Here is a 23948-nt window from a genome sequence, read left to right as displayed (position 1 = left end):
AAAATTAGCAGATGACTGCAAACTGGGAGGGATTGCAAGCACTTTGGAGAACAGGATTAGAATTCAATGTGTCCTTGATGAGTTGGTCTGAAATCAACAAGATGAAATTCAATAAAGTCAAGTGCAAAGTATTCCACTTAGGAAGGAAAAAATCAAATGCACAAATAGAACATGGGGAGTAACTGGCTAGGCAGTCTACCACTGAAAACGATCTGGGGGTTATAGTGGACCACAAACTGACTATGAGTCAACAACGTGATGCAGTTGTGACAAAGACAAATCTCAATCTGGGCAATAGTAACAGTAGTGTCATATCTAAGATACCAGAAGTAATTGTCCCAACTCTAGTTGGCACTGGTGAGGTCCCAGCCAGAATATTATGTCCAATTTTGCGTGCCTGACTTTAAGAAAGATGCAGACAAATTGGAGAGCGCCCAGCGGAGAGCAACAAAAATGATAAAAAGTTTAGAAACCCTGACCTAGACAAAAAGGTTAAAAAAATTGGGCATGTTTAGTCTTTGGAAGACTGAAGAAAAACCTCATAACAGTCTTCAAATATGGTAAGGGCTGTTAAAGAGAGGACAGTCATCAACTGTTCTGTGTCTAATGAAGGTAGGACAGGAAATGGTGGGCTTAAACGGCAGCAAGGGAGATTTAGATATTAGGGAAAACTAACTACAAGGGTAGTTAAGTATGGGAACAGGCTTCTAAGGGAGTTTGTGGAATCCCCATCATTGGGAGTTTTTAAGAATGGGATGGACAAAAACACTTGTCAGAGATGGTCAAGGTGTACTTGGCCCTGCCTCAGCTCAGGGGGCTGGACTAGATGACCTCTGGAGGTCCTTTCCAATCCTAAATTTCTATGATTCTATTCAGACTTGAGACCAACTGATAGAGGAAGCAGCCATAATAAGCATATGTGAGTGATTCCTGCTTGAACCACAACTAAATTTACAGACAGGTGTCCTTATTGCTAGCCAGATTTGAGTTTACCATGGCAGAGGCTTAATTGCTCAGGAGCATACAGACGATGTAGAGACCGTTAATTCTGTGTGAGTTACTAGTGTAAAAGCTTGGATCAAGTGGAAGGAGCCACCTTCCTTGTGGGCACTTGTCTTTATAATTATGTGCACTACCAGAATTCTGAGCCAAGGAGAAACAATTTCCACACTGGAATGCTGCAAAATCCAGGGGCCTTGCCCCACACTTTTGGTCTGGAGACCATGCTGTGTGCACAGGAGATAAACAGTGATAACCAGAGCTCACTGGCCAATATGAACACAGACCAGAACATATTGCAGGGAAATTGCCTATTCTATCCATAATAAGTACAGAACCAGACAGCCTGCTGCTGAGAATATTCCTGATGGATCAGGTGATTTCTGTGTGTTCTGAGTTAGGTGAATATATCCCTTTTGTCTCCAGTCTGAGCCCTGGTGAGAATATTCTCTGTGTGAGCAGTGTGAACTTAAAATCAAAGTTCACGTTGTAGTCAGTGTGGGCACAGAACCAGAGCCAACTGCTGAGAATAGCTGCTCTATCCCATTTGGGAACGAGACTGTCATGGGACAGGATTCACCCGTGTCGCCTCCTGCTGGTCTCTCAGGGAATTAGCTCTTCCAGCCTCCGGAGCACCCTCTGCAGGCCAGTGGCCTGCTTGCTGCTGACCCCCGTGTCCCTCCTGGACCCCGGTGCCCCTTTTACCCAGGGTGCTGCCCCCTGGCAGTACCCCCACTGTCTCTGGGTCTCCTAGCCCTGGGGAGCCCCCACCCACTATCCCCACCTCGCCTCAGTCTTTGGCTACTGCCAGTGACCATTGAGCCCCTGCACACCGGGGCAGACTGCAGCGTATAAGCCAATCATCATAGACAAGGGGGCTTTGGACCTTCTGCCTCTGCCTACCTTTGGGCTGCCCCCTGCAACCCCAGTACCTATTCAGCCTTACACTAGGCCTGCAGCCTGGGGGGGTTTCCAGGCTGGAGCTCCTCCGCTCCCTTGGCCTTCCCCCAGCCCTGCTCCACCTCAGGTACTCCAGTACACTCCCCAGCAGCCAGGCCCGTCTCTCTCCACAACTAGAGGAGACTGTCTGCTCCTGCCCTCTTATATGGGCCAGCTGAGCCCTGATTGGGGTGTGACCACAGCTGAGCCTGCTTCCCCCAATCAGCCCAGGAATTGCTTGCTCCCAGCCACAGCCCTCTCCCAGGGCTGATTTCAAGCCCTTCAGGGCAGGAGTGGGGGGCCACCCCGCTACACAGACCAAGAATACAGCGATCTGTGTGCACATGCTTATGTGAGTGCAGCATCAAAACTGGGTTTAAGAAGAGTGTGCAAGTGTGTATTGTACATGGGACAAGCAGTTCACGACAGTGTGCATGTGTGAGAAGAGGACTTACCAAAGCTTGCACGTGGGCAGGAAGTAAACAGAGTGCACCCATCCACCCACCCACACGATTGCAATACTCTATATTCTACCTTTGCTTTGTCTATCCCCCACGAGAACACCAGCCTCCTTAGTCCTCACACCAGCACTTTCACCAGCTCCTCCCTACATCTGCCTTTGCCCTCCACCAACTAGATACCCCCTGAAGCCCTTGCTAGTCCCACTTCTACACACACTGATAACCTGAATCAAAAAGGCTCCATGGCAAGATGTGTGAGCAGTAGCCAGTGTAAGCCTCACAGTCCTCCTGCAGTCAGACACCTCACCACATGAACATGGTCAGGGCAACATTTGTAAAGTTTCCATAAAAGACAATTAACTCAGATAATTAATAGTTAACTATTGATGGTGAACCAGAGAGCATGCCTCACACCAAATGCAGGGGTTGTATGCCATGGAAGGTGGTCACTGTTTGGAGTGAGTGCTGGTAGCACTACAGTGTAAAGGTGGTCCCAGTGCTGGTTAAGAACTGGGCATATGCAAAAATCACCTGATCAATTTTTTTAAGGTAAGACATGTGACCATCTATTGCCATAGGGATACTCCTCCTTTCTCCTCATGTTCTGTTCATCTACTTTTCTAGACAACAGGATTAAACAAAGGCAAAGACTACAAATGAGAAGTGGGCTGTTTACAATAAGAACTAGAGCACAACCATCAACTGGGTGTTCACCTTCCCACTGACCCAAAACCCACCTGTGAAAGGGAACTGAACAGTTCTAGCCTCAACTAGTTTGGTTTCCACCAATTCTCCTGATTCTTCCACACAAAACCTGAGATCTATTCCGAAAAGACTGTAACAAAGATGCACAGACAGAGCAGGAAATAGTGGATTTTAAAATGTTTGTTCAGACTCATTTACAGATTCTTGAAAACATCAGATGGTTTACTGAATGAACAGAAAACTGCCCCAACTACAGCTGTTTAAAAACCAGAATTCCCATCCCAACAGAAAATCCAATAGTTTGATGTTTGTTTTCTTGCTGAAACTAAATAAAAAGTCAAAATATGAAAACTTTTCATGGAAAGAAACATTCCAATGTGGAAATGTCAAAATGAAAAAAAAAATGGCATTTCAAAATTTGAATTAGAAAGCCAAAAAAGTTTCCAATACCCCCCCCCCAAAAAAATTATCAAAACATTTTCCTATGAAAAAATTTTAATTTTGACAATCCCTCCCCCCCATTTAGTTGTACAAAATTGTAAGTAAAAATGAAACAAAAAACTATGACCAATCTGGCACTGAAAAGGTAACAGGATCCTGGGGTTGCCAACGGCACACAGGTTGGAGCACAGTGATCCATGCTTGGTGCAGTATCAGCAGAGATTTCAAAGGGGAGTTACTGAGCTTGGTCTTGTCACATCCATCCCTGTCAGGTTCATCAGAGCTTCAGTGCAACCCCTGCATACATCAACTTCCAGCTGCTTCTTGTCAGGAACATTTTGTCTCTACTATTTTGATCTGACATTTGATTCCAGCCCAAGGCACAGAGAATAAAGGGGAGGGAGGAAGGGAATAAAAGGGGAGCCAAGCTCTACATCTCCTCTAATGTACAGTCTGTCTGGTCTGCACGTGCCTCTTGTGCATGGGAATACTGCAATAGGTACAGAAAAACAACTCCCCTCACATACAAAGGGTGTGCTGCCAATGGTGGACACTCCGGACTGATTCAATATTTGATGGGACAAAGCACACAAGTGTTGCCAAAGCAGGAGAGAAACACAGATTCCTAAGGGATCATCAGAGGTAGGATGGATCTGTCCAGGACCAGGTGGCACACTATGTCTTGGATTGGATGCCACATCCATTTGTAATTCCAATCCATTTCTGAGTCAGGGATAACTTGCTACATAGTGTTGTGTCATCTCTCTTTTCTCCTAGGGTTAGGCAGCATTTCCTCAACACTTTCAGGTGAAAAGTCTTTTATGGTTCCTGATAATTTCAGGAAGTCTCTCTCTTCCACCTGCTTGTATATCATTCAGAAACAAAGTACAGGGCCTGAGAGAGAGGAGCCTCAGCAAGGATTAGGATGGTGTCATAAGGAAGACAAAATAATCCACTCCAATTTACAGGGGAGATGGCAGTGAAATTCTGGGACGAGCATGTGCAATGGACAGAACTGTCATCAGAAAACAGTGTGCAGCAAAGCACGTGTGGTTGGAGAGATACCAACATTTCAATTACACATTAAAATACTTGCCTTCAGTCAGATGGTGCAGCGATGCCACTAAACATTACTGTGGAGGAGACTCAGTCTTTGAATTTCTGGCAAGCGGAGGCTGGAGCTCTGAGCCAAATGACAGTGTCAGTCTCTAGAGACTGCTGGAGGTGCAGCTTGACTCAGTCTGCCATGGATGGGAGGTGCAATTTGCACAACAGCTGTGGAAGGTACTCCTGCTTGCTTTCCTCAGCCACACAGCAAACCGCAGTCATGCGCCTATTATCGTATTCAGGCACAAGGAAGTAAAGGATGGAGGAGTAAAAAACAAAAAAACAAGCACTGAACAAAAATCCTTTGAGTACTGGCATTCACCCCAACTGGAATCAAGGGAGACAGGAGAGACTTTGATTCTGTTAAAAGAACAGGAGGACTTGTGGCACCTTAGAGACTAACAAATTTATTAGAGCATAAGCTTTCATGGGCCACAGGCCACTTCATCGGCTGCATAGAATGGAACATATAGTAAGAAGATATAACATTGTCTTTGATGAAGCGCAGAAGAGCAAACGACACCTCTACATCCCAGAATGTGCTGCTGCTCTGCTGACAACCCAGAGACCGCACCTGTATCTATCAGTTCTTCTCTTACAAAGGGCAAGATGCCAGTTTCACTCAAGGAAGCTGCTGCATGGTCTTCACTCATGAAACTAACACGACACTATTTAGCTAACTGTTGTCCAGTATCCAATCTTACATTCCTGGTTAACAGTTATTGAGAAGACTGTGCTGAGACAACTCCCAGAGTAGCATAAGAGCCTCAAATCTCCTTAACCCTTGTCAGTCTTGATATAGAACAGCAATTGCACAGGTGCCATTGGTTGATCACCTCCTGGCAATGGATGAAGATCATGTGTTCATCCTGACGTTCGAGCAATCAGCTGCCAGGATATCAATGACCATAAGGTATCAAAGACTCACCTGTGAACTGCACCAGCAATAGATAGGGCTGCTCTTGGGTGGTTCCATTCCTCCCTGACCAAGTGTTCCCAAAAGTTGGCATGAGCCACTTGTCCTGAATCAATGTTCTGTCCCCCTTAGAGTGCTGTTTTTTGGAGTTTTGTAGGGTTCCACCTCATCCCCGTTCTGCTCCTGTTTAATAGGTATATAGGACCTTTAAGAGGGTTAGCAAGGAAGTATGGGATGCAGAATGATCAGTATGCTGACAACACCCAGCTCTTGTTCTCTGCCAGGCCTGATTCTGCCAGTGCTGTTGAGCACCTGGTCGCATTTGGAGATTGAGGCTTGGAAGAGAGAGGCAAGCTGTCTAAAGCTCAATTTGGATATGGCTAAGGTGAAGTTCACAGGCGGAGGGAAGTAGTGAGTAGATGTCACATTGATTTCTCACACCCTACTTTGAGGACGTGTCTACCATCAGTTACTCTCATTCACATTCTGGGACTAGCGTTTCAGCTCCAGCTACCATCAGTTGACCATAGAACAGCTGTGCCTCATAATGCTTTGTTCATGGATCTGGGAACAGGACATGTGATTTGTGCCTTTCTCCAGTGCAGATGGCTGACCACTGATGTCCTATCACAGCACAGCACTTACCAGGCAGGCCACTACCTTCTACATCAGTTTACAATTACAGACTGGTAAGTCTAATGTCAGTACTGGGCAAATTAGTTGAAACAATAGTAAAGAATAAAATTGTCAGATACAGAAGAACAAATTGTTGGGAAAAAGATAACATGGTTTCTGTAAAGGGAGATCGTGTCTTACTAATCTATTAGAGTTCTTTGAGGGGGTCAACAAACATGTGGACAAGAGGGATCCAGTGCACATAGTGTACTTAGATTTCCAGAAAGCCTTTGACAAGGTCCCTCACCAAAGGCTCTTACGTAAATTAAGTTGTCATGGGATAAGAAGGAAGATCCTTTCATACATTGAGAACTGGTTAAAAAGACAGGGAACAAAGAGTAGGAATAAATGGTAAATTTTCAGAATGGAGAGGGGTAACTAGTTGTGTTCCCCAAGGGTCAGTCCTAGGACCAATCCTATTCAACTTATTCATAAAGGATCTAGAGAAAGGGCTAAACAGTGAGGTGGCAAAGTTTGCAGATGATACTAAACTGCTCAAAATAGTTAAGACCAAAGCAGACTGAAGAACTTCAAAAAGATCTCACAAAATTAAGTGATTGGGCAACAAAATGGCAAATGAAATTTAATGTGGATAAATGTAAAGTAATGCACACTGGAAAAAATAACCCCAATTATACATACAACATGATGGGGGCTAATTTAGCTACAACTAATCAGGAAAGAGATCTTAGTCATTGGGGATAGTTCTCTGAAGACGCCCAGACAGTTGGCAGCGGCAGTCAAAAAAGCAAATGGGATGTTAGGAATCATTTAAAAAGGGATAGAGAATAAGACTGAGAATATCCTATTGCCCTTATATAAATCCATGGTACGCCCACATCTTGAATACTGTGTACAGATGTGATCTCCTCATCTCAAAGGATATACTGGCATTAGAAAAGGTTCAGAGAAGGGCAAGTAAAATGATTAAGGGTTTGGAATGGGTCCCATATGAGGAGAGATTAAAAAGGCTAGGACTTTTCAGTTTAGAAAAGAGGAGACTAAGGAAGGATATGATAGAGGTCTATAAAATCATGAGTGGGATATCAAAGAAGATTTGATAGCTGCTTTCAACTACCTGAAAGGGGGTTCCAAAAAGGATGGATCTAGACTGTTCTCAGTGGTAGCAGATGACAGAACAAGGAGTAATGGTCTCAAGTTGCAGGGGGGAGGTTTAGGTTGGATATTAGGAAAAACTTTTTCACGAGGAGCTTGGTGAAACACTGGAATGTGTTACCTAGGGAGGTGGTGGAATCTTCTTCCTTTGAGGTTTTTAAGGTCAAGCTTGACAAAGCCCGGGCTGGGATGATTTAGTTGGGGGTTGGACTAGATGACCTCCTGAGGTCCCTACCAACCCTGATATTCTGTGATTGTATGAAATGAGGAAACAGCTATCTAATGAGACATAAAAAGATGTCTGCAAAAACAATGAGTTCTTGTGGCACCTTCGAAGCTAACAAATTTATTTGGGCATAAGCTTTCGTGGGCTAGAAAGCTTATTCCCAAATACATTTGTTAGTCTCTAAGGTGCCACAAGGACTCCTCATTGTTTTTGCTGATACAGACTAACATGGCTACCACTTTGAAAAAAGATGTCTGTTACTCTGGGTACCTTTGAAAGGAGGGCTAGTTCAGCGAGAGCCACCAGCAATCCCTAATAAAAATTCAACCCCAACATTAAAACTTTCCTCTCTTAAAGACCTATGTAAAAAGGCAGGCCTTGCACCATGCCCTGAAAATCAACACTCGGTTGTATCAGTGCAAGATGGAGAAATGGTTCCGAAGCTGAAGGCCTCTCAGTGAATGTTGTACCATAGGTTGGTGGGAACTACAAGTTGAGTGCTTCAGCTGGACTGCAGCTGTGGCAGTATTTCCTGGGGGAAGGAGAGTGGGAGAGAGTCCTATCCTCTTCAGAAATGTGCCCCCCTCCCCCCAAGCCTTTTAAAACTTCATAAAGCAAAGCAATACTTGTCTCCTCAAGATTGGATTAGTGCAATGCCCTGTACATGGGGCTGCACTTTAACTCAACTTGGAAACTAAAACATAAGAATAGCAATACGGTGTCAGACCAAAGGTCCATCCAGCCCAATATCCTATCTACCAATGGTGGCCAGTGCCAGGTGCCCCAGAGGGAGCGAACCTAACAGGTAAGGATTAAGTGATCTCTCTCCTGCCATCCATCTCGACCTTCTGACAAATAGAGACTAGGGACACCATTCCTTACCCATCCTGGCTAATAGCCATTAATGGACTTAACTTTCATGAATTTATCTAGTTCTCTTTTAAACCCTGTTGTAGTTCTAGCCTTCACAACCTCCTCCACAACCACCACAGGTTGACTCTGCGCTGAGTGAAGAACTTCCTTTTATTTGTTTTCAAACCTGCTGCCCGTTCATTTCATTGGGTGGCCCCTAGTTCTTATATTATGAGAACAAGTAAATAACTTTTCCTTATTCACTTTCTACACATAGTGGTCAGCTATCCCCTCATTCTTCTCTTCTGCAGATTAAACAATCCCAGTTCCCTCAGCCTCTCCTTATAAGTCATGTGTTCCAGTCCCCTAACCATTTTTATTGCCCTCCACTGGACGCGTTCCAATTTTTCCACATCCTTCTTGTAGCGTGGGGCCCAAAACTGGACACAGTGCTCCAGATGAGGCCTCACCAATGTCGAATAGAGGGGAATGATCACGTCCCTCGATCTGCTGGCAATGCCCCTACTTATACATCCCAAAATGCCATTGGCCTTCTTGGCAACAAGGGCACACTGACTCCTATCCAGCTTCTTGTCCACTGTAACCCCTAGGTCCTTTTCTGCAGAACTGCTGCCTAGCCATTCGGTCCCTAGTCTGTAGTGGTGCATGGGATTCTTCCGTCCTAAGTGCAGGACTCTGCACTTGTCTTTGTTTAACCTCATCAGATTTCTTTTGGCCCAATCCTCTAATTTGTCTAGGTCCCTCTGTATCCTATCCCTACCCTCCAGCATATCTACCACTCCTCCCAGTTTAGTGTCATCTGCAAACTTGCTGAGGTGCAGGCCACGCCATCCTCCAGATCATTAATGAACATATTGAACAAAACCAGCCCCAGGACTGACCCTTGGGGCACTCCGTTTGATACTGGCTGCCAACTAGACATGGAGCCACTATCCGTCGAGCCCGACAATCTAGCCAGCTTTCTATCCACCTTATAGTCCATTCATCCAGCCCATACTACTTTAACTTACTGGCAAGAATACTGTGGGAGACCTTGTCAAAGCTTTGCTAAAGTCAAGGAATAACAAGTCCACTGCTTTCCCCTCATCCACAAAGCCAGTTATCTTGTCATAGAAAGCAATTAGATTAGTCAGGCATGACTTGCCCTTTTGAATCCATGCTGACTGTTCCTGATCACTTTCTTTTCCTCTAAGTGCTTCAGAACTGATTCCTTGAGGACCTGCTCCATGATTTTTCCAGGGATTGAGATGAGGCTGACTGGCCTATAGTTCCCCGGATCCTCCTCCTTCCCTTTTTTAAAGATGGGCACTAGATTAGCCTTTTTCCAGTCATCTGGGACCTCCCCCGATCGCCATGAGTTTTCAAAGAGAATGGCCAATGGCTCTGCAATCACATCCGCCAACTCCTTTAACCCCCTCGGATGCAGCGCATCTGGCCCTATGGACTTGTGCTCGTCCAGCTTTTCTAAATAGTCCTGAACCACTTTTCTCCACAGAGGGCTGGTCATCTCCTCCCCATGCTGTGCTGCCCAGTACAGTAGTCTGGGAGCTGACCTTGTTTGTGAAGACAGAGGCAAAATGAGTACATTAGCTTTTTCCACATCCTTTGTCACTAGGTAGCCTCCCTCATTCAGTAAGGGGCCCACACTTTCCTTGACTTTCTGCTTGTTGCTAACATACCTGAAGAAACCCTTGTTACTCTTAACATCTCTTGCTAGCTGCAACTCCAAGTGTGATTTGGCCTTCCTGATTTCACTCCTGCATGCCTGAGCAATATTTTTATACTCCTCCCTGGTCATTTGTCCATTCTTTTTTGTGTTTAAGATCAGCAAGGATTTGTATCTCTGCTGTTCATTTCTTTGCCTTTGGCATGTGTCTTGACATTCATTTGTACTGAAACTCATCTCGCTGCATGAGATTCGCTGTTCTGAATCTCTCAAGTCACTGTGCAGTTTCCAGCTGCCATAGTGCATTTGTTATTTTCCCACTGTGGCGTGATTAGAATTGGTAAGTGTTGAATTTATTCTCTCCCTGTTGACTGTGTTTGCACCAAGCAGGGATCATGTTTGGGTTGGGGTGTGGGTGGGTGGTCTGAGTATGCTCCGGGGACTGTAGGAAAATAGGTATTGAGGGAGCTTGGACTCCTTCCCATTTTCATTTGCTTCTCTAAATAAAGGAGCCTCAACTCTTCATAATAAAATGGCCAAAGCGTCTCAGCCTTTTCCAGGAGACCTTCACACCACTTCCCACAAAACAAGTTATAAAATGGATGATTTTAAAAATTGCTTCATTTTCTCAAGTATAACATGGAAGATGAATGAACTTGTCTGCAAGAGCTGAAGACCGGAACACCCAAATCACTACACACATGGGAGGAGAAACCAGCAACTCCTGTAAACAGCTCTTGGGTTTCTTTGGTTTTCCTACAGTGTCCATTTTCTAGCAACATTTGTTTTATGAACTTACCTGGTGACAAGAGATGGTTCTACCATAGCCACAATTGGCAATCACCTATTGCACAGGGCAAAGGTGACAGTTACTCTAGGGCAGAAAACTACTTGTGTCAGTGAACGAAAGGTTTGGACGTTTTTTAGTTCCCTTAGAGCAGGGGAAAAACCTGGGGCAAGAGCTGACTAGATGACTTTGTCTAGGTTAATTTGTAACTTCTCTGTGTAAACAGCTGCGTATGCAAGGATTACCCACCATTAAGGCTGCACTAGCTAGAGCAAAATGGTACATGCAGTATGTCTTATCACCTGGGTCAAGTGTTCGTGTTTACTAGTCCACATTAGCTGACAGTGCAGCAGCATCTTTTGGACCTTGAATCTGCCATTTGGAGTTTCCTATACTCCTCGCTGCATTCTAGGAGCCATTTTATCTTATCTGCCCCAGTATACCATAATGGAAATAGAACTGATCCTGCTAAAAGCTATTAACCCTTTAGGGTCCATCATTTTCTTGTTCGCCTAATGTCCCAAGCTCTTCTGTGAATGCTAGAAACACCTATGCAGTCTTCATTATTATCTTGTGGTTAGACAGGAGAATGGGAGATCAGAGTCCTCATTTCTATTCCCATCTCTCACTGAATCACTTTGAGACCACTTAATTTCACTCTGCATCAGTGTGCCTACCTATAATAATGGGTGTAATGGACAACTATCTCAGAAAGCTGTTGAGAGCCATGTCAGCTCAGGCTGGGCTCTCATAACTAAGCAGATTGGGGCTGTCAACATTTAGATGAGACCTCTGAAGACAACTGCTGTAGGAAACTGTACTTGTAGTTCAAATTGCGCTCTCTCTCTCTGTTAGTGCAGACCCAATGCCTAGGGTTAGGGGGCTTTACAGTGCTGGAGGTAGCCTTTGGTTGTAGCTTTCATCCAAAGACCTGCCCGTTTTTGATTTCTAAAGATTCCATGGCAATTTTCATAAGATATTAAACCCTACTGACTTAAGGAAATTCCTGTCTGGGTGACTGCATTCTAGATACGTAAATACATGCTACAGTTTCAATAGGATAACATACTCTTCACTTCCTGAGCTGAATAGGTGTGTAGGGTTGCCATGCACTATTAAGCAGCTGTTGTATTTGAGTCCATATGTGGCTATATTTCAGCGACGGACAAAGCAATTCCTGTCTTCTGCAATCAATAGTTAGTATAGAGGAAAGGGCAAGAATCTAACAGATAATTATGGAATAACCTGCACAGAGAGTTCTTCCTAATATGTTAGTTATGTGATCTGCACCCCGAAGCATAAAAATGTATCACATCACACATACACACAGACCATTTAGCTTAACTGTGTGTGTTCTCATTAACCACATAAATGCCTAATCCTTCTTTAAATCCTGCTAAACCCTTGGTCTCAGTATTGAGGCAGTATGTTCTACATGGTCATTGTGCAATGGATGTTCCCCTCTCAGGTTCAATGAAAAAATTATTCTCATTAAGAGAAGCTACCTCAGTAACAGTTAACTACTTTAGTAACTATTATGGGGTCATCTGTATGCACCAGAACATGCAATTTTAGTACATATTTTAGTTCTGGCTATTGCAGGTGAGATTGTTTACTATGGCTGAAAAAAAGGTAGACATTTAAGGAAGAGCCTTCCTCAGGTTAGCATTGGATTATGTGTTTTGTTGGTGGTTTTTTTTTTGGTCTCACAAAGACAAAATCCAAATTACTAAGCAATTAGGGATTTGTGAATGTAATTCTAAGCATAATTTTTGGTTCTGAATAGTGCTATCTTCTACCACTACCATTTTTTTCATAAACTTTCCTTTTTTTTCTAAACAAAGTTACACATACAATGTAGGGTAGCTATGGCCTTTTGTCTTGGTTCTGAAAACTTGAAAGCACAAACAGATTAGGCACACTCCCTCATTCCTGAGAAAGTAAGTACATCTAGCATTTCAAAAGGGTGCTAGCCTGAAAATTAGCAATCAATATTGTGTTCAATTCCAGTACCTACCCATTGGCTTTTTGTTTAGAGTTGGCTAAACCTGCAAGGAACGGGCAGAGCAACTGAACACACCATCCTCTGGCTGGCGATTCTTCCCCCATTGGCTCACGTTCTTTGGAAGACACCAGGATGAAGATTCTCCATATCTTGGCTCAGAGAAACATGAACATTCACCCTGTTTGCTAAGGGATGCTCTTCAGGATTCTCTTTGCAGTATAATCACATGATAGGATGCAAAGAAAGGCTATAAATAGGAATGAGTCCTTGTTCAGTTTGCTATGGCATCGCTCACCACTCCTATGCCACAAGTTTCTGAACTGTATGCAGTTACTGTACTACCACGGTAGTATTCTCTGAAATGTTTCCAGTTCCATGCGCAGGGCCAGTTAGACAGGCAGAACTGCAGGGTCTCAATGCATGGATCAGATGATGGTGTAGGGAGGAGGAGTTTAGATTTAATAGGAACTGGGGAACCTTTTGGAAAACTGGGAGCTTGTACAGGAAGGATAGGCTCCACCTAAACTAAAATGGAACCAGATTGCTGGCATTTAAAATTAAAAAGGCCATAGAACAGTTTTTAAACTAAGGGCTGAAGGAAAGCCGACAGGTGAGGAGGAGCACGTGGTTCGGACAGACACATCCCTTAGGGGAGGATCTATTAATGGAGATTCTCTAAGTCCTAGTAAGGAGAAGATGGAAGATGATAAAATACCGGTAGGATTCGATTAGAAACAGTCAAATGAGAAAGAGTCCCATTCAATTACATCATGTAATGGCAGACTGCTAAAAAGTGACAAGTTCTTAAAGTGCTTATATACAAATGCTAAAAGTCTAAATAATAAGATGGGTGAACTAGAGTGCCTTGTATTAAATGAGGATATTGATATAATAGGCATCAAAGAAACTTGGTGGAATGAGGATAATCAATGCGACACTAATACCAGGGTAAAAATATATCAGAAGGACAGAACAGGGTCGTGCTGGTGAGGGAGTGGCACTATATGTGAAAGAAAGTGTAGAATCAAATGAAGTAAAAATCTTAAACCAAACTGTACCATAGAATCTCTATGGATAGTAATTCCATGCTCTAATAATAAGAATACAGCAGTAGAGATATATTACCAACCACCTGACCAGGATGGTGATAGAGACTGTGAAATGCTCAGGGAGATAAGAGGTTATAAAAATAAAAAACTCAATAATAATGGGGATTTCAACTATTCCCCTGTTGAGTGGGTACATGTCACCTCAGGACAAGATGCAGAAAAAGTCTGACACCTTAAATGACTGCTTCTTGGAGCAGCTAGTCCTGGAACCCACAAGAGGAGAGGCGATTCTTGATTTAGTCCTAAGCGGAACACAGGATCTGGTCCAAGAGGTGAATACAGCTGGACTGCTTAGTAATAGCGACCATAATGTAATTAAATGTAACATTCCTGCGGTGGGGAAAACACCACAGAAGCCCAACATTGTAGCATTTAATTTTAGAAAGGGGGACTACACAAAAATAAGGAAGTTAGTTAAACAGAAACTAAAAGGTACAGCACACCAAAAGTGAAATCCCTGCAAGCTGCATGGAAACTTTTTAAAGACACCATAATAGAGGCTCAACTTAAATGTTGACCCCAAATTTAAAAACACCATAAGAGGACCAAAATAGTGCCACCGTGGCTAAACAAAGTAAAAGAAGTAGTGAGAGGCAAAAAGGCATCCTAGTGAGTAAAACAGAAAGGAGCATAAACTCTGGCAAGTGAAGTGTAAAAATATAATTAGGAAGCCCAAAAAAGAATTTGAAGAACAGCTAGCCAAAGACTCAAAAAGTAATAGCAAAAAAAAATTTAAGTACATCAGACACAGAAAGTCTGCTAAACAACCAGTGGGGCCACTGGTCTATTGAGATGCTAAAGGAGCACTCAAGGACGATAAGGCCATCGTGGGGAAACTAAATTAATTCTTTGCTTCGGTCTTCACAGCTGATGATGTGAGGGAGATTCCCAAACCTTAGCCATTCTTTTTACTGTCCCAGATTGAGGTATCAGAGGTGGTTTTGGAACAAGTTGATAACTAAACAGTAATAAGTCACCAGGACCAGATAGTATTCATCCATGAGTTCTGAAGGAATTCAAATGTGAAATTGCAGAACTACTAACTGTGGTTTGTAACCTATCATTTAAATCAGCTTCTGTACCAAATGACAGAAGGATAGCTAATGTGATGCCAATTTTTAAAAAAAGGGCTCCAAAGGTGATCCCAGCAATTACAGGCCGGTGAGACTGATCGGGCAAACTGGTTGAAACTATAGTCAAGAACAGAATTGTCAGACACATAGATGAACATAATTTGTTGGAGAAGAGTCAATATGGTTTTGTAAAGGGAAATAATGCCTCACCAATCTACTAGAATTCTTTGAGTGGGGTCAACAAGCATGTGAACAAGGGAGATCCAGTGTATATAGCGTACTTAGATTTTCAGCAAGCCCTTGACAAGGTCCCTCACCAAAGGCTCTTAAGCAAAGTAAGCTGTCATGGGATGAGAGAAAAGGTCCTCTCATGGACTAGTAACTGGTTAAAAGATAGGAAACAAAGGGTAGTAATAAATGGTCAGTTTTCAGAATGGATAGAGGTAAATAGTGGTGTCCCATAGAGGTGTATACTGGGGCCAATACTATTTAACATATTCATAAATGATATGGAAAAAGGGGTAAACAGGGAGTTGGCAAAATTTGCAATGATACAAAACTATTCATGATAGTTAAGTCCAAAGCAGACTGTGAAAAGCTACAAAGGGATCTCACAAAACTGGGTGACTGGGCAACAAAATGGCAGATGAAATCAATGTTGATAAATGCAAAGTAATTCACATAGGAAAACATACTCCCAACTATCCATACAAAATGATGGGGGTCTAAATTAGCTGTTACCACTCAAGAGAGAGATCCTGGCATCAATGTGGGTAGTTCTTTGAAAAAACATCCACTCAATGTGCAGCGACAGTTATAAAAGCGAACGGAATGCTGGGAATCATTAAGAAAGGGATAGATAATAAGCCAGAAAATATCACATTGCCTCTATATAAATCCATGGTACACCCATATCTTGAATACTACAATCAAATGTGGTCATCCCATCTCAAAAAAGATATACTGGAATTAGAAAAGGTTCAGAAAAGGGCAACAAAAATTATTAGGGGTATGGAACAGTTTCCATATGAGGAGAGATTAATAAGACTGGGACTTTTCAGCTTGGAAAAGAAAAGACAAAGAGGGGAATATATAGAGGTCTATAAAATTGTGACTGGTGTGGAGAAAGTAATAAGGAAGTGTTATTTACTCCTTCTCATAACGCAAGAACTCAGGGTCACCAAATGGAATTAATAGGCAGCAAGTTTAAAACAAACGAAAGGAAATATTTCTTCACACAACACAGAGTCAACCTGTGGAACTCTACCAGAGGATGTTGTGAAGGCCAAGACTATAACAGGATTCAAAAAAGAACTAGATAAATTCATGGAGGATAGGTCCATCAATGGCTATTAGCCAGGATGGGCAGGGATGGTGTCCCTATCCTCTGTTTGCCAGAAGGTTGGAATGGGCAATGGGATGGATCACTTGATTACCCGCTCTGTTCATTCCCTCTGGGACACCTGGCACTGGCCACTGTCGGAAGACAGGATACCGGACTAAGATGGACCTTTGGTCTGACTCAGTATGGCGATTCTTATATGCAAGTGGCTGAAATGGACATCAACTTCTCATGCCAAGGCACTCAATGCCCTATAATGTCTGCCCTATCCCTCAGTGTCTCAACTCATTATTTCTTCTGCCAAAGGCCCAGGCCTTCCCCTTTAAATCAGCCGCTGCCACCACCTCCACTTCCCAGGTGTCAGGAACACACAAGCAGTCAGGTGAAGTTAATCTACATGAAGCAGACTGAGCTGAATTTCTAGTTACTTTTTTGCCTGGAAAATGTCAGCTGGCATCTCAGCCAGCTAAAAAACCCTCCAAAAATTGAAGTACAAAAAAAGGGACACAGAACAGTCAAGACAGAACACTTGTTTTTGTCAATTTTTTTTTAAATCCCAGCCCAGCTTCTACTAAGACTGGACACTACGTACAACACTCCTAGAACTGTAGAAGAATGGAAACACAACAGGGAAAGGGGGGCAAGACAGCACAGTGGCCAGCTTCAGACACTCACATACATAAAGCCAGCAAAGACTGGAGTCAGCAAGGCCCAGGTGCCCCGCTAACAGGAACAATCCCAAACACGAAGGTAGCACGTGAAATGTATTTACCTATTTAAACACAGGCAGCTGGTTAGGCTAGGATGGGGAAGATAACTGCTAATTCCTTGTACTACAAGGAAAGAATGGAGTAAAAAACCAAGCCCGTGGGCAGGTTTTTTGCTTTGTGAACCTCTGTCTCTGTGCTGCTGGTAACAGTGGTAAGTATAAAAAAATCAAAGAAAAATAATCTATTTATAGAACAAGTCAGTAGTCTGAGACATTTAGAAAAAAGTAAAAACAAGTCCTTTTTAAAAAATGGATTTACTAAAACAACTGTCACCCAGGATTACCCCACACCCTCTGTCCTCCAGCAAACCCGGGGGCAACTTCCAACAGGATCTGCTGCTGATTATAGGCAAAGCCAGCAGGGAGGGGATCTGCGCTGTGATCAGTATCTGCGGACTGCTTGCTGGTATCGCTCAAGGCAGGCCATGCCTGTAGCTCGTGATACTGGAAATACTTGTGAGTGGAAGTTTTCACAGAAGCACATGTCAGGGTAACCCATGAGGTAAGTGGGCTGTCCTCATTCCTCCCCATCCCTGGGCACAGATCACTTTGCTGTATCTCTCCACCAGCTTCAGCCTGTGTCAGACAACTGTAATATACAGGAGCACGGAACACTAACAATGCCGAGAACAGGAGAGATGACCCCTGTATAGTGAAGGAAAGTGCTCTTTACTTTCCAAGCTGTGGCATAGACTGACGTCTTAACTGATGCTTTGTGGCCCTCCTCAGGACGGACGGGGAGATTGACTTTCCCTGTCAGGAAAATATACATGGTGGGGTGGGGCTGGGTATCTTTTTGGTAAACAGAACCAGTGCTGATTTCTGAGACCTTGAGCTCCTTTGCCCTCTAACTACAAAATAGAAACTAAGAGCTATTCAGCCACCCCCTTCCATCCCTGTAATGTAGTGTGAGCTGCCTGGCCATTGAGGCAGGTTCATTATTCCCATACACTTCCCTGTTGGCTCAGTTGGTACGGAGAGACCACTGGGCTGAAGGTAACTTCCAAATCTCTGCATGGACAATATGACTCCATGGGGCAACCTGGTAGGGCTGAGAGCTCCAGCCAATGGCCACCCATTCCATGCCAACCCCACTTCCCGTTTCACAGATGCACTTCTAACACACCCAAGTGTCTAATCTAACAGACCCATGTCTGCTCAGTCTCTGAAGGCAGCACCCACATTCAGCTGGAAACACTTTCATTTAAAACATTGGCTGGAACTCCCACAGAGGTGGAGTCTGCATTGATGGGTTGGAACCACTGTGACTCTGACATCCCCGTTGTACAGAGGAAGCCAGCAATAAGGGACCATCTCTGCTGCAGGGCTGTACATCCTTGGTAGTGAGGCTGAGTGGCTACAGTAGCTTCAAATACCCTCTTTCAGTAGGGTCTCGGTGGTCCATTTTCCCCAAGTCCCAGGGAGATTGAGTAGTTGCTAACTTGTCTCCTTGAGATCTTCCATTGGTAGCTTGTAGCTCAGTAAGAACTGGGGAGGTGGTGCATGAGCTGGGCTACTTGGGCCCTGCATCGGTTTCTTTGCGCAGTTCATACAGATGTAATCCTCGTTCTCTGCCATTTCTGGAGAGACGCCAACACAAACTTGATGAAACCACTCGTCACAGCCACCATCACACTGCACCCAGTCTACCTGCAAGAGACAAGATCAACACCTCATGAAGAACCCTGCGAGGGAAACAGGTGTCCGATTCAACTCTCCAGACCCATGTCAGAAAATAAGCCCAGGACTCTGCTCAAGTCAACCGTCAAAGTCATGACAGTTCTTTGCTAGGTCCAAACCAAGGGAGAGAGAGAGACAACCTTGGCATTGCCTTCTACAGCTCCATCACTTCACACTCAACCTGTATTGTCCTGAAGATGCAGAAGCTGCCTGGTTTCAGTGTGGCCTATAGTTTAGGTTTAGATTTCAGTACAGTTGAGTAGTATCAATAGATCCTGAGAAAGGATCACATCCTATAATGCGAGGACTCTCTTCTCAGTCAGATGTGGGGAATTTTGTAAGTCGGACTTGCCCCAAAGCTACCTGCACGATACCCAGCCTAAACATTCAGGGATGTTCTTCCAAGATAATCCATTGTATTTATGTCAATTATCTCCTTAAGTACCCAAGGAAGCAGAAACTCAAGTTTAGTCAGTTGCACAGAGCAAACAAAGAGCACTAGTAATATGTGCAAAGGGAATGGATTAGCACTATCCTGATTCCTAAGGATCAATTACAATGGAAATGTTAAGAGTGAAAAAGCCTTTTGAAATCCAAGAAAGCTTAAAGGACATATGACCAGCCCTTGGGAAAGAGCAACTACAGTGCCTATACGGTGATCAAAAATACTGTATTTATTTTCGGTTTTTTGCTATAAGTATCCCCCCTCCCAGCAGAGTCCGAAACAGATTACTGACAGTTTCTCATTTAAAACATACTAATTAACCCCAACTAATTTACCCACTTCTCTACTCGCCCCTTCTTCAATCCCACCCCCCTTCTCTCCCATCCAGGTCACCTCCATGAATCTCAGTCCAGTTGCCTTCACCTAAATAGACGAAGAGGATGGTACCAACTGGACTCAAGATGTCTCCTGAGAAATGCATAAATCATAACTTACTATCTACTGTCTACTATTAAGACGCAGTTCCTCTCCTATCCTAGGTCAGGATGCTCACAGTGCCATTCCAGACTCCCTACTTTAACTACCCAATCACTTTACACCATGAGGTGTTTTCTGATTTTTATTTTGAAAAATGGCAATTAAGCCCCACTTCTGTCTCCTCTCCTGATTCTTCAGCATATCAGCAGCTGAAACACCATTCATCAAAGCCACTATTTACTTCAACTTTTCTGAACAAAAGCACCTCCTTGCACACACTGAAAACCCTTTGTCTGATCCTCCCTCACTCGTGACCATGCTCCCTAGCCTCAGCAATATTCTGGAATACAAGGGCTTCACTTACCACTTTACCTAGACCATCCTCCTTTTGATTTTCCAGGTTCTAAAACTGTTTGATTTGTCTCTTCATATATGGAGGATTTCAGAACCATCAGTCACTCTTCCCTGAGGGCCTTCAGCAAGGAGCCAATGATCTTCACTTAGTACAAGAAACTAACTGCTTTGCTGTTCCCTCACTCTTTCACTAGAGCTCATCTCGAAGTATTTCTTTTCTCCCTCCTAGACTTTTCATTGCTGGATTCAACCATTAATCTTTTGATCCAGCTGATCAAGCCACATGTACCATCTCCCTGTTAAGTTTGACAATAAAGCTTAACTCCACATAATGAAGCCCTTTTCAAGGGGAAAAAACCTTTGTCCCAAGACCCTCTCCTATCATTCCCCCTAACATAGCCCAACCTTCACTTCCAGGGCTAAGCTGGACAACCAATCATCCTTGACTTGACCAAAGTTTTCTTTTGTTCTCACATCACACAGGTGTAATAGGCAGCCTTGCAATCTGAGGAACCCTGCCAGAATTCATCCCCCATTCCTTTGACCCTGTCTCAGATAAAATCCTTACTCACTGCCAATTGCAATCTTCTCCTACTGTTTTAATAATTTTTTATTCTTAGAGCCTGGGAGTGGGGGGGAGGAAGAGACCTAGAATATGGCTGCTAGGCTAATCTCGTCTCACTCCAGGAAACAGAACAACATTACTCCCATCTTCCTGGTTCCACCAACTGTGTATCAGGATCCATTTCAAACTGCTCTTTAGTATTCCAAATACTTCCTGAAGTTAGTCTACCCTAACTGAGTTCAGATCTATTTATCTGCCTACTTTCTCACTCTGGACTTTCTGACCTTCCTCAATTACACTCCACAATTAGGGAACTCATTCACTGGTGCTATCCTATTTAGCTGAAATTCTTCCCTGCCTCTCCTCAGCTACCAAATCACTTCTTTAATTTTGCCTTAAATCCTTCCTTTATTCTTTAAAACTTATGTTTTTCCTCCTCCAACACCTAATTCATGTAGAAAGCTGCAATAGCACATGAAGAAGTCTGTTAGAAGTGGATATATACTTTCACGGCCTCCTGAGGTCTTTCAGCACACTGACCCTAAATTCTACCACAAAGCCCTCAATTTCTGCAGCACACTGAATTTTTTGCAGCATCTTCATGTAAATGCCAAAATAGACATTTTTATTCAATTAAATACAAAAAGGAATAATGTAAATCTCTGCAATGTTGTATTTGAAAGGTGATTTTGGCAACCATAAAGACTAAACTCTTAAATGAAAGTTTAGATTCTGCAGTCAAATTATGAAGCGGTGTGTGGATTCTGCAGCAGCAGAATCTCAGAAAACAAAGGAACCTGATTATTGCATTTGGCCAAGTCAGGGCCATATGACCTTAGTTGCACTACTGCCTCCAATAATCTTAGGCCATGTAAGAGTCCAAAACTACTGAGCTGGTAGCAAGTGGCTGACAAAGTTAGCTGAATTACTCACAACTCTGATGTTGCCAAACATTTAAGGGAAAAATACCCTCAACTTTCAGATGAATTTGCTGTAGAACAAAACAAAAGCTGTTCAAGAGAAACAAAAGTAAATTAAAACTCTTAAAAGCCCAAAGGCACCAGCAGGTCAATCATTTTCTGAGTAAAAGCATATTTTAATTTGAATGTGATAAGAAGAAACTGGAATCAGATGATTAAGAAACTGCCGTATTAATAAAAAACAATTTACTGGAACATTTATGAAAGCCATTAGCTGTTGGAGCTCTGCTATCAGCTTACAGGACCACATGAAACTGAACTCAAATTATACTGGAAAATAACAAACTAACATTTTTGAAGCAAAGCAACAATTAATGATCAAAACTAACTGAAGGTTTTACTTTAATTTATAATCAAACTATATCTGCATCAGTTGAAAAAGTGACTGATTGCAGGCATTAATGCCTGCAGTTCCAGGAATTTACTCCTGGGGGAATTCTGCGCCAAAAAATTAAAAATTCTGCATATTTTATTTGTCAAAATAATGCAATATAATCACGCTGGTTTCAATTTAGGTAATGTATTTGAACTACAATACAGCGGATTGAGAATGGGAGTGGGGAGCATTGGAGGAAATCCCCAAACCCTCTTGCCTAATAGTAATGTAGCTAGGTTTGACTCTATTTCTAGTTATTAGTCAACGAATATGTGCAGCCACATGCTCAGTGTTACATCATAGGCAACTGGAGAGCAAATGAGGGCTGGGGAATCAAACTCACAATTTATATTAGCTAATGACCATCTCCAGAAAAGTAAGTAGCACATTTTGATAAGAATTTTTTTCCGTCCAAAAATATAGACCAGTTCTAATCACTAAAGCACCATAAGCATTTATAAGGCCGTACTGTCCTTTACACGACTCTGGCAATGTAAAGGAGCCTTAAAACTTTTACAAATGTTTTATACTCCCGGGGGAATTCACAAAGACAATGGGAACAATTCACTAAGTAGGCAGGCTGCTACATTCTGCTCTGCCCGAGAAGACAGCCTGTGCCATGCCTACCTCCTCAGAAAATACCCTGAAGCCCTGCCCCTCCATGCGAGCCACGCTGCAATAGTGAGTGAGAGGGACAGAATGTTTCTCTCTCACACACACAACTGCCCACCCCCTCACACACCCCACTGGTGATTTACGTATCTACTGGCTGCTCTGGGCACCTGAACCGACCTGTCTGTGCTGCCAGGGAGCGCATGACTGCTCTTGTGGCTTCCCTTTGCTCCCCTGTCAGAGGTCATTTTTCTGCAGGAAAGCAAAGAAATCTGCGGGGAGACATGAATTCTGCACAAGTGCAGTAACGCAGAACTCCCCCAGGAGTAAGCAATTATATTCCAGTGTTGGTCACCTTCTATTCATAGGGCTAGAGCATTTAAGTTTTATTTTGTATACATACATATACAAAAACATGCCTGTCTATCCCACAGAAAATAATTCTAAGGAATGTTCTGACTAGTTTTAGAATGTTACACATAATGCTGAGAATTTGCTTGTTAGCATAGCATATATCAAGTTGATCTATTTAAATGAATATGTACTTTATCAGAATGTAAATTCAGAGACACTACTCCTCTACTAGGAACCTCATTCAAGTCAAAATGTACTATATTCTGCAATATCATTTATAAGATAGATGGGAAAGAACTAGATCCCAGCAGCAGAGGATTGTTCTCTACAGTATATTTTCTAGTGTTTTGCTCAGTTTAGTTTTTTACGAGTTCCAAGTAGTTAGTGTCCTGATTGAAGTGGTAAAGGCTAACTCCGCAACACGCTGTCTCAAAATCAGGAAAATCTTCCTGATATTCATGCAGTCCTGTACCCCTCACTGAATTACACTACAAGTTGACAGTTTCTATTAGGGTTTTCCCGTGAAAAATTCATTTTATCTAAAAAAAATAAGTTTGATCACCTCCATCGGTTACTTTTGCTATAATCTGATCAATTCCCAAACCGCTGCAGATTCACCTCGGACAAGAAAAGTGGGGCAGTACAGCCTGTGGTTTCATTCAACTCGCAGCCTCATGGCTCACAGGCTTTATTTAAGAGCTGTGGAAAATTAATTTTCGTTTATGAGGACTGCATGTCCATTTTAGACGTTTGTTCAGAAAACAGACCAGGGGCAGGAAACAGTTCTAGCTAAAACACAGAATTGACCCCTGGGGGTCAAGTCAGCATGTCTTCCATATTATTAGCAACAAAGGACATAGAACTTTGGGAGCTGCGGGAAGTGGCGGCCAGCACCT

General features: G+C 43.1%; 1 protein-coding gene across 8 annotated transcripts in view; it reads right to left on the bottom strand.

Moving 5' to 3' along the window:
- Nucleotides 1-5043: 5043 nt before the first annotated feature.
- KDM5A (lysine demethylase 5A) overlaps nucleotides 5044-23948 on the bottom strand; it is a 95288-nt gene continuing 76383 nt past the window's right edge. For 7 of the 8 annotated variants that reach the window (XM_073320852.2, XM_073320910.2, XM_073320879.2 and 4 more), the window contains one exon: nucleotides 5044-18859. In XM_073320852.2, the coding sequence (XP_073176953.1) occupies nucleotides 18647-18859 (213 nt within the window). In that variant the 3' untranslated portion in view covers nucleotides 5044-18646. Of the gene's footprint in view, nucleotides 18860-20175; nucleotides 21741-23948 lie in introns of all 8 variants that reach the window. The other variant, XR_012155918.2, reaches the window with a different exon arrangement.

Source organism: Lepidochelys kempii, chromosome 1 (genome assembly GCF_965140285.1).
Source record: "Lepidochelys kempii isolate rLepKem1 chromosome 1, rLepKem1.hap1, whole genome shotgun sequence".
Lineage (NCBI taxonomy): Eukaryota > Metazoa > Chordata > Testudines > Cheloniidae > Lepidochelys > Lepidochelys kempii.
Note: the sequence above shows the minus strand (reverse complement) of the source record. Positions and strands in the feature narration are given on the sequence as shown.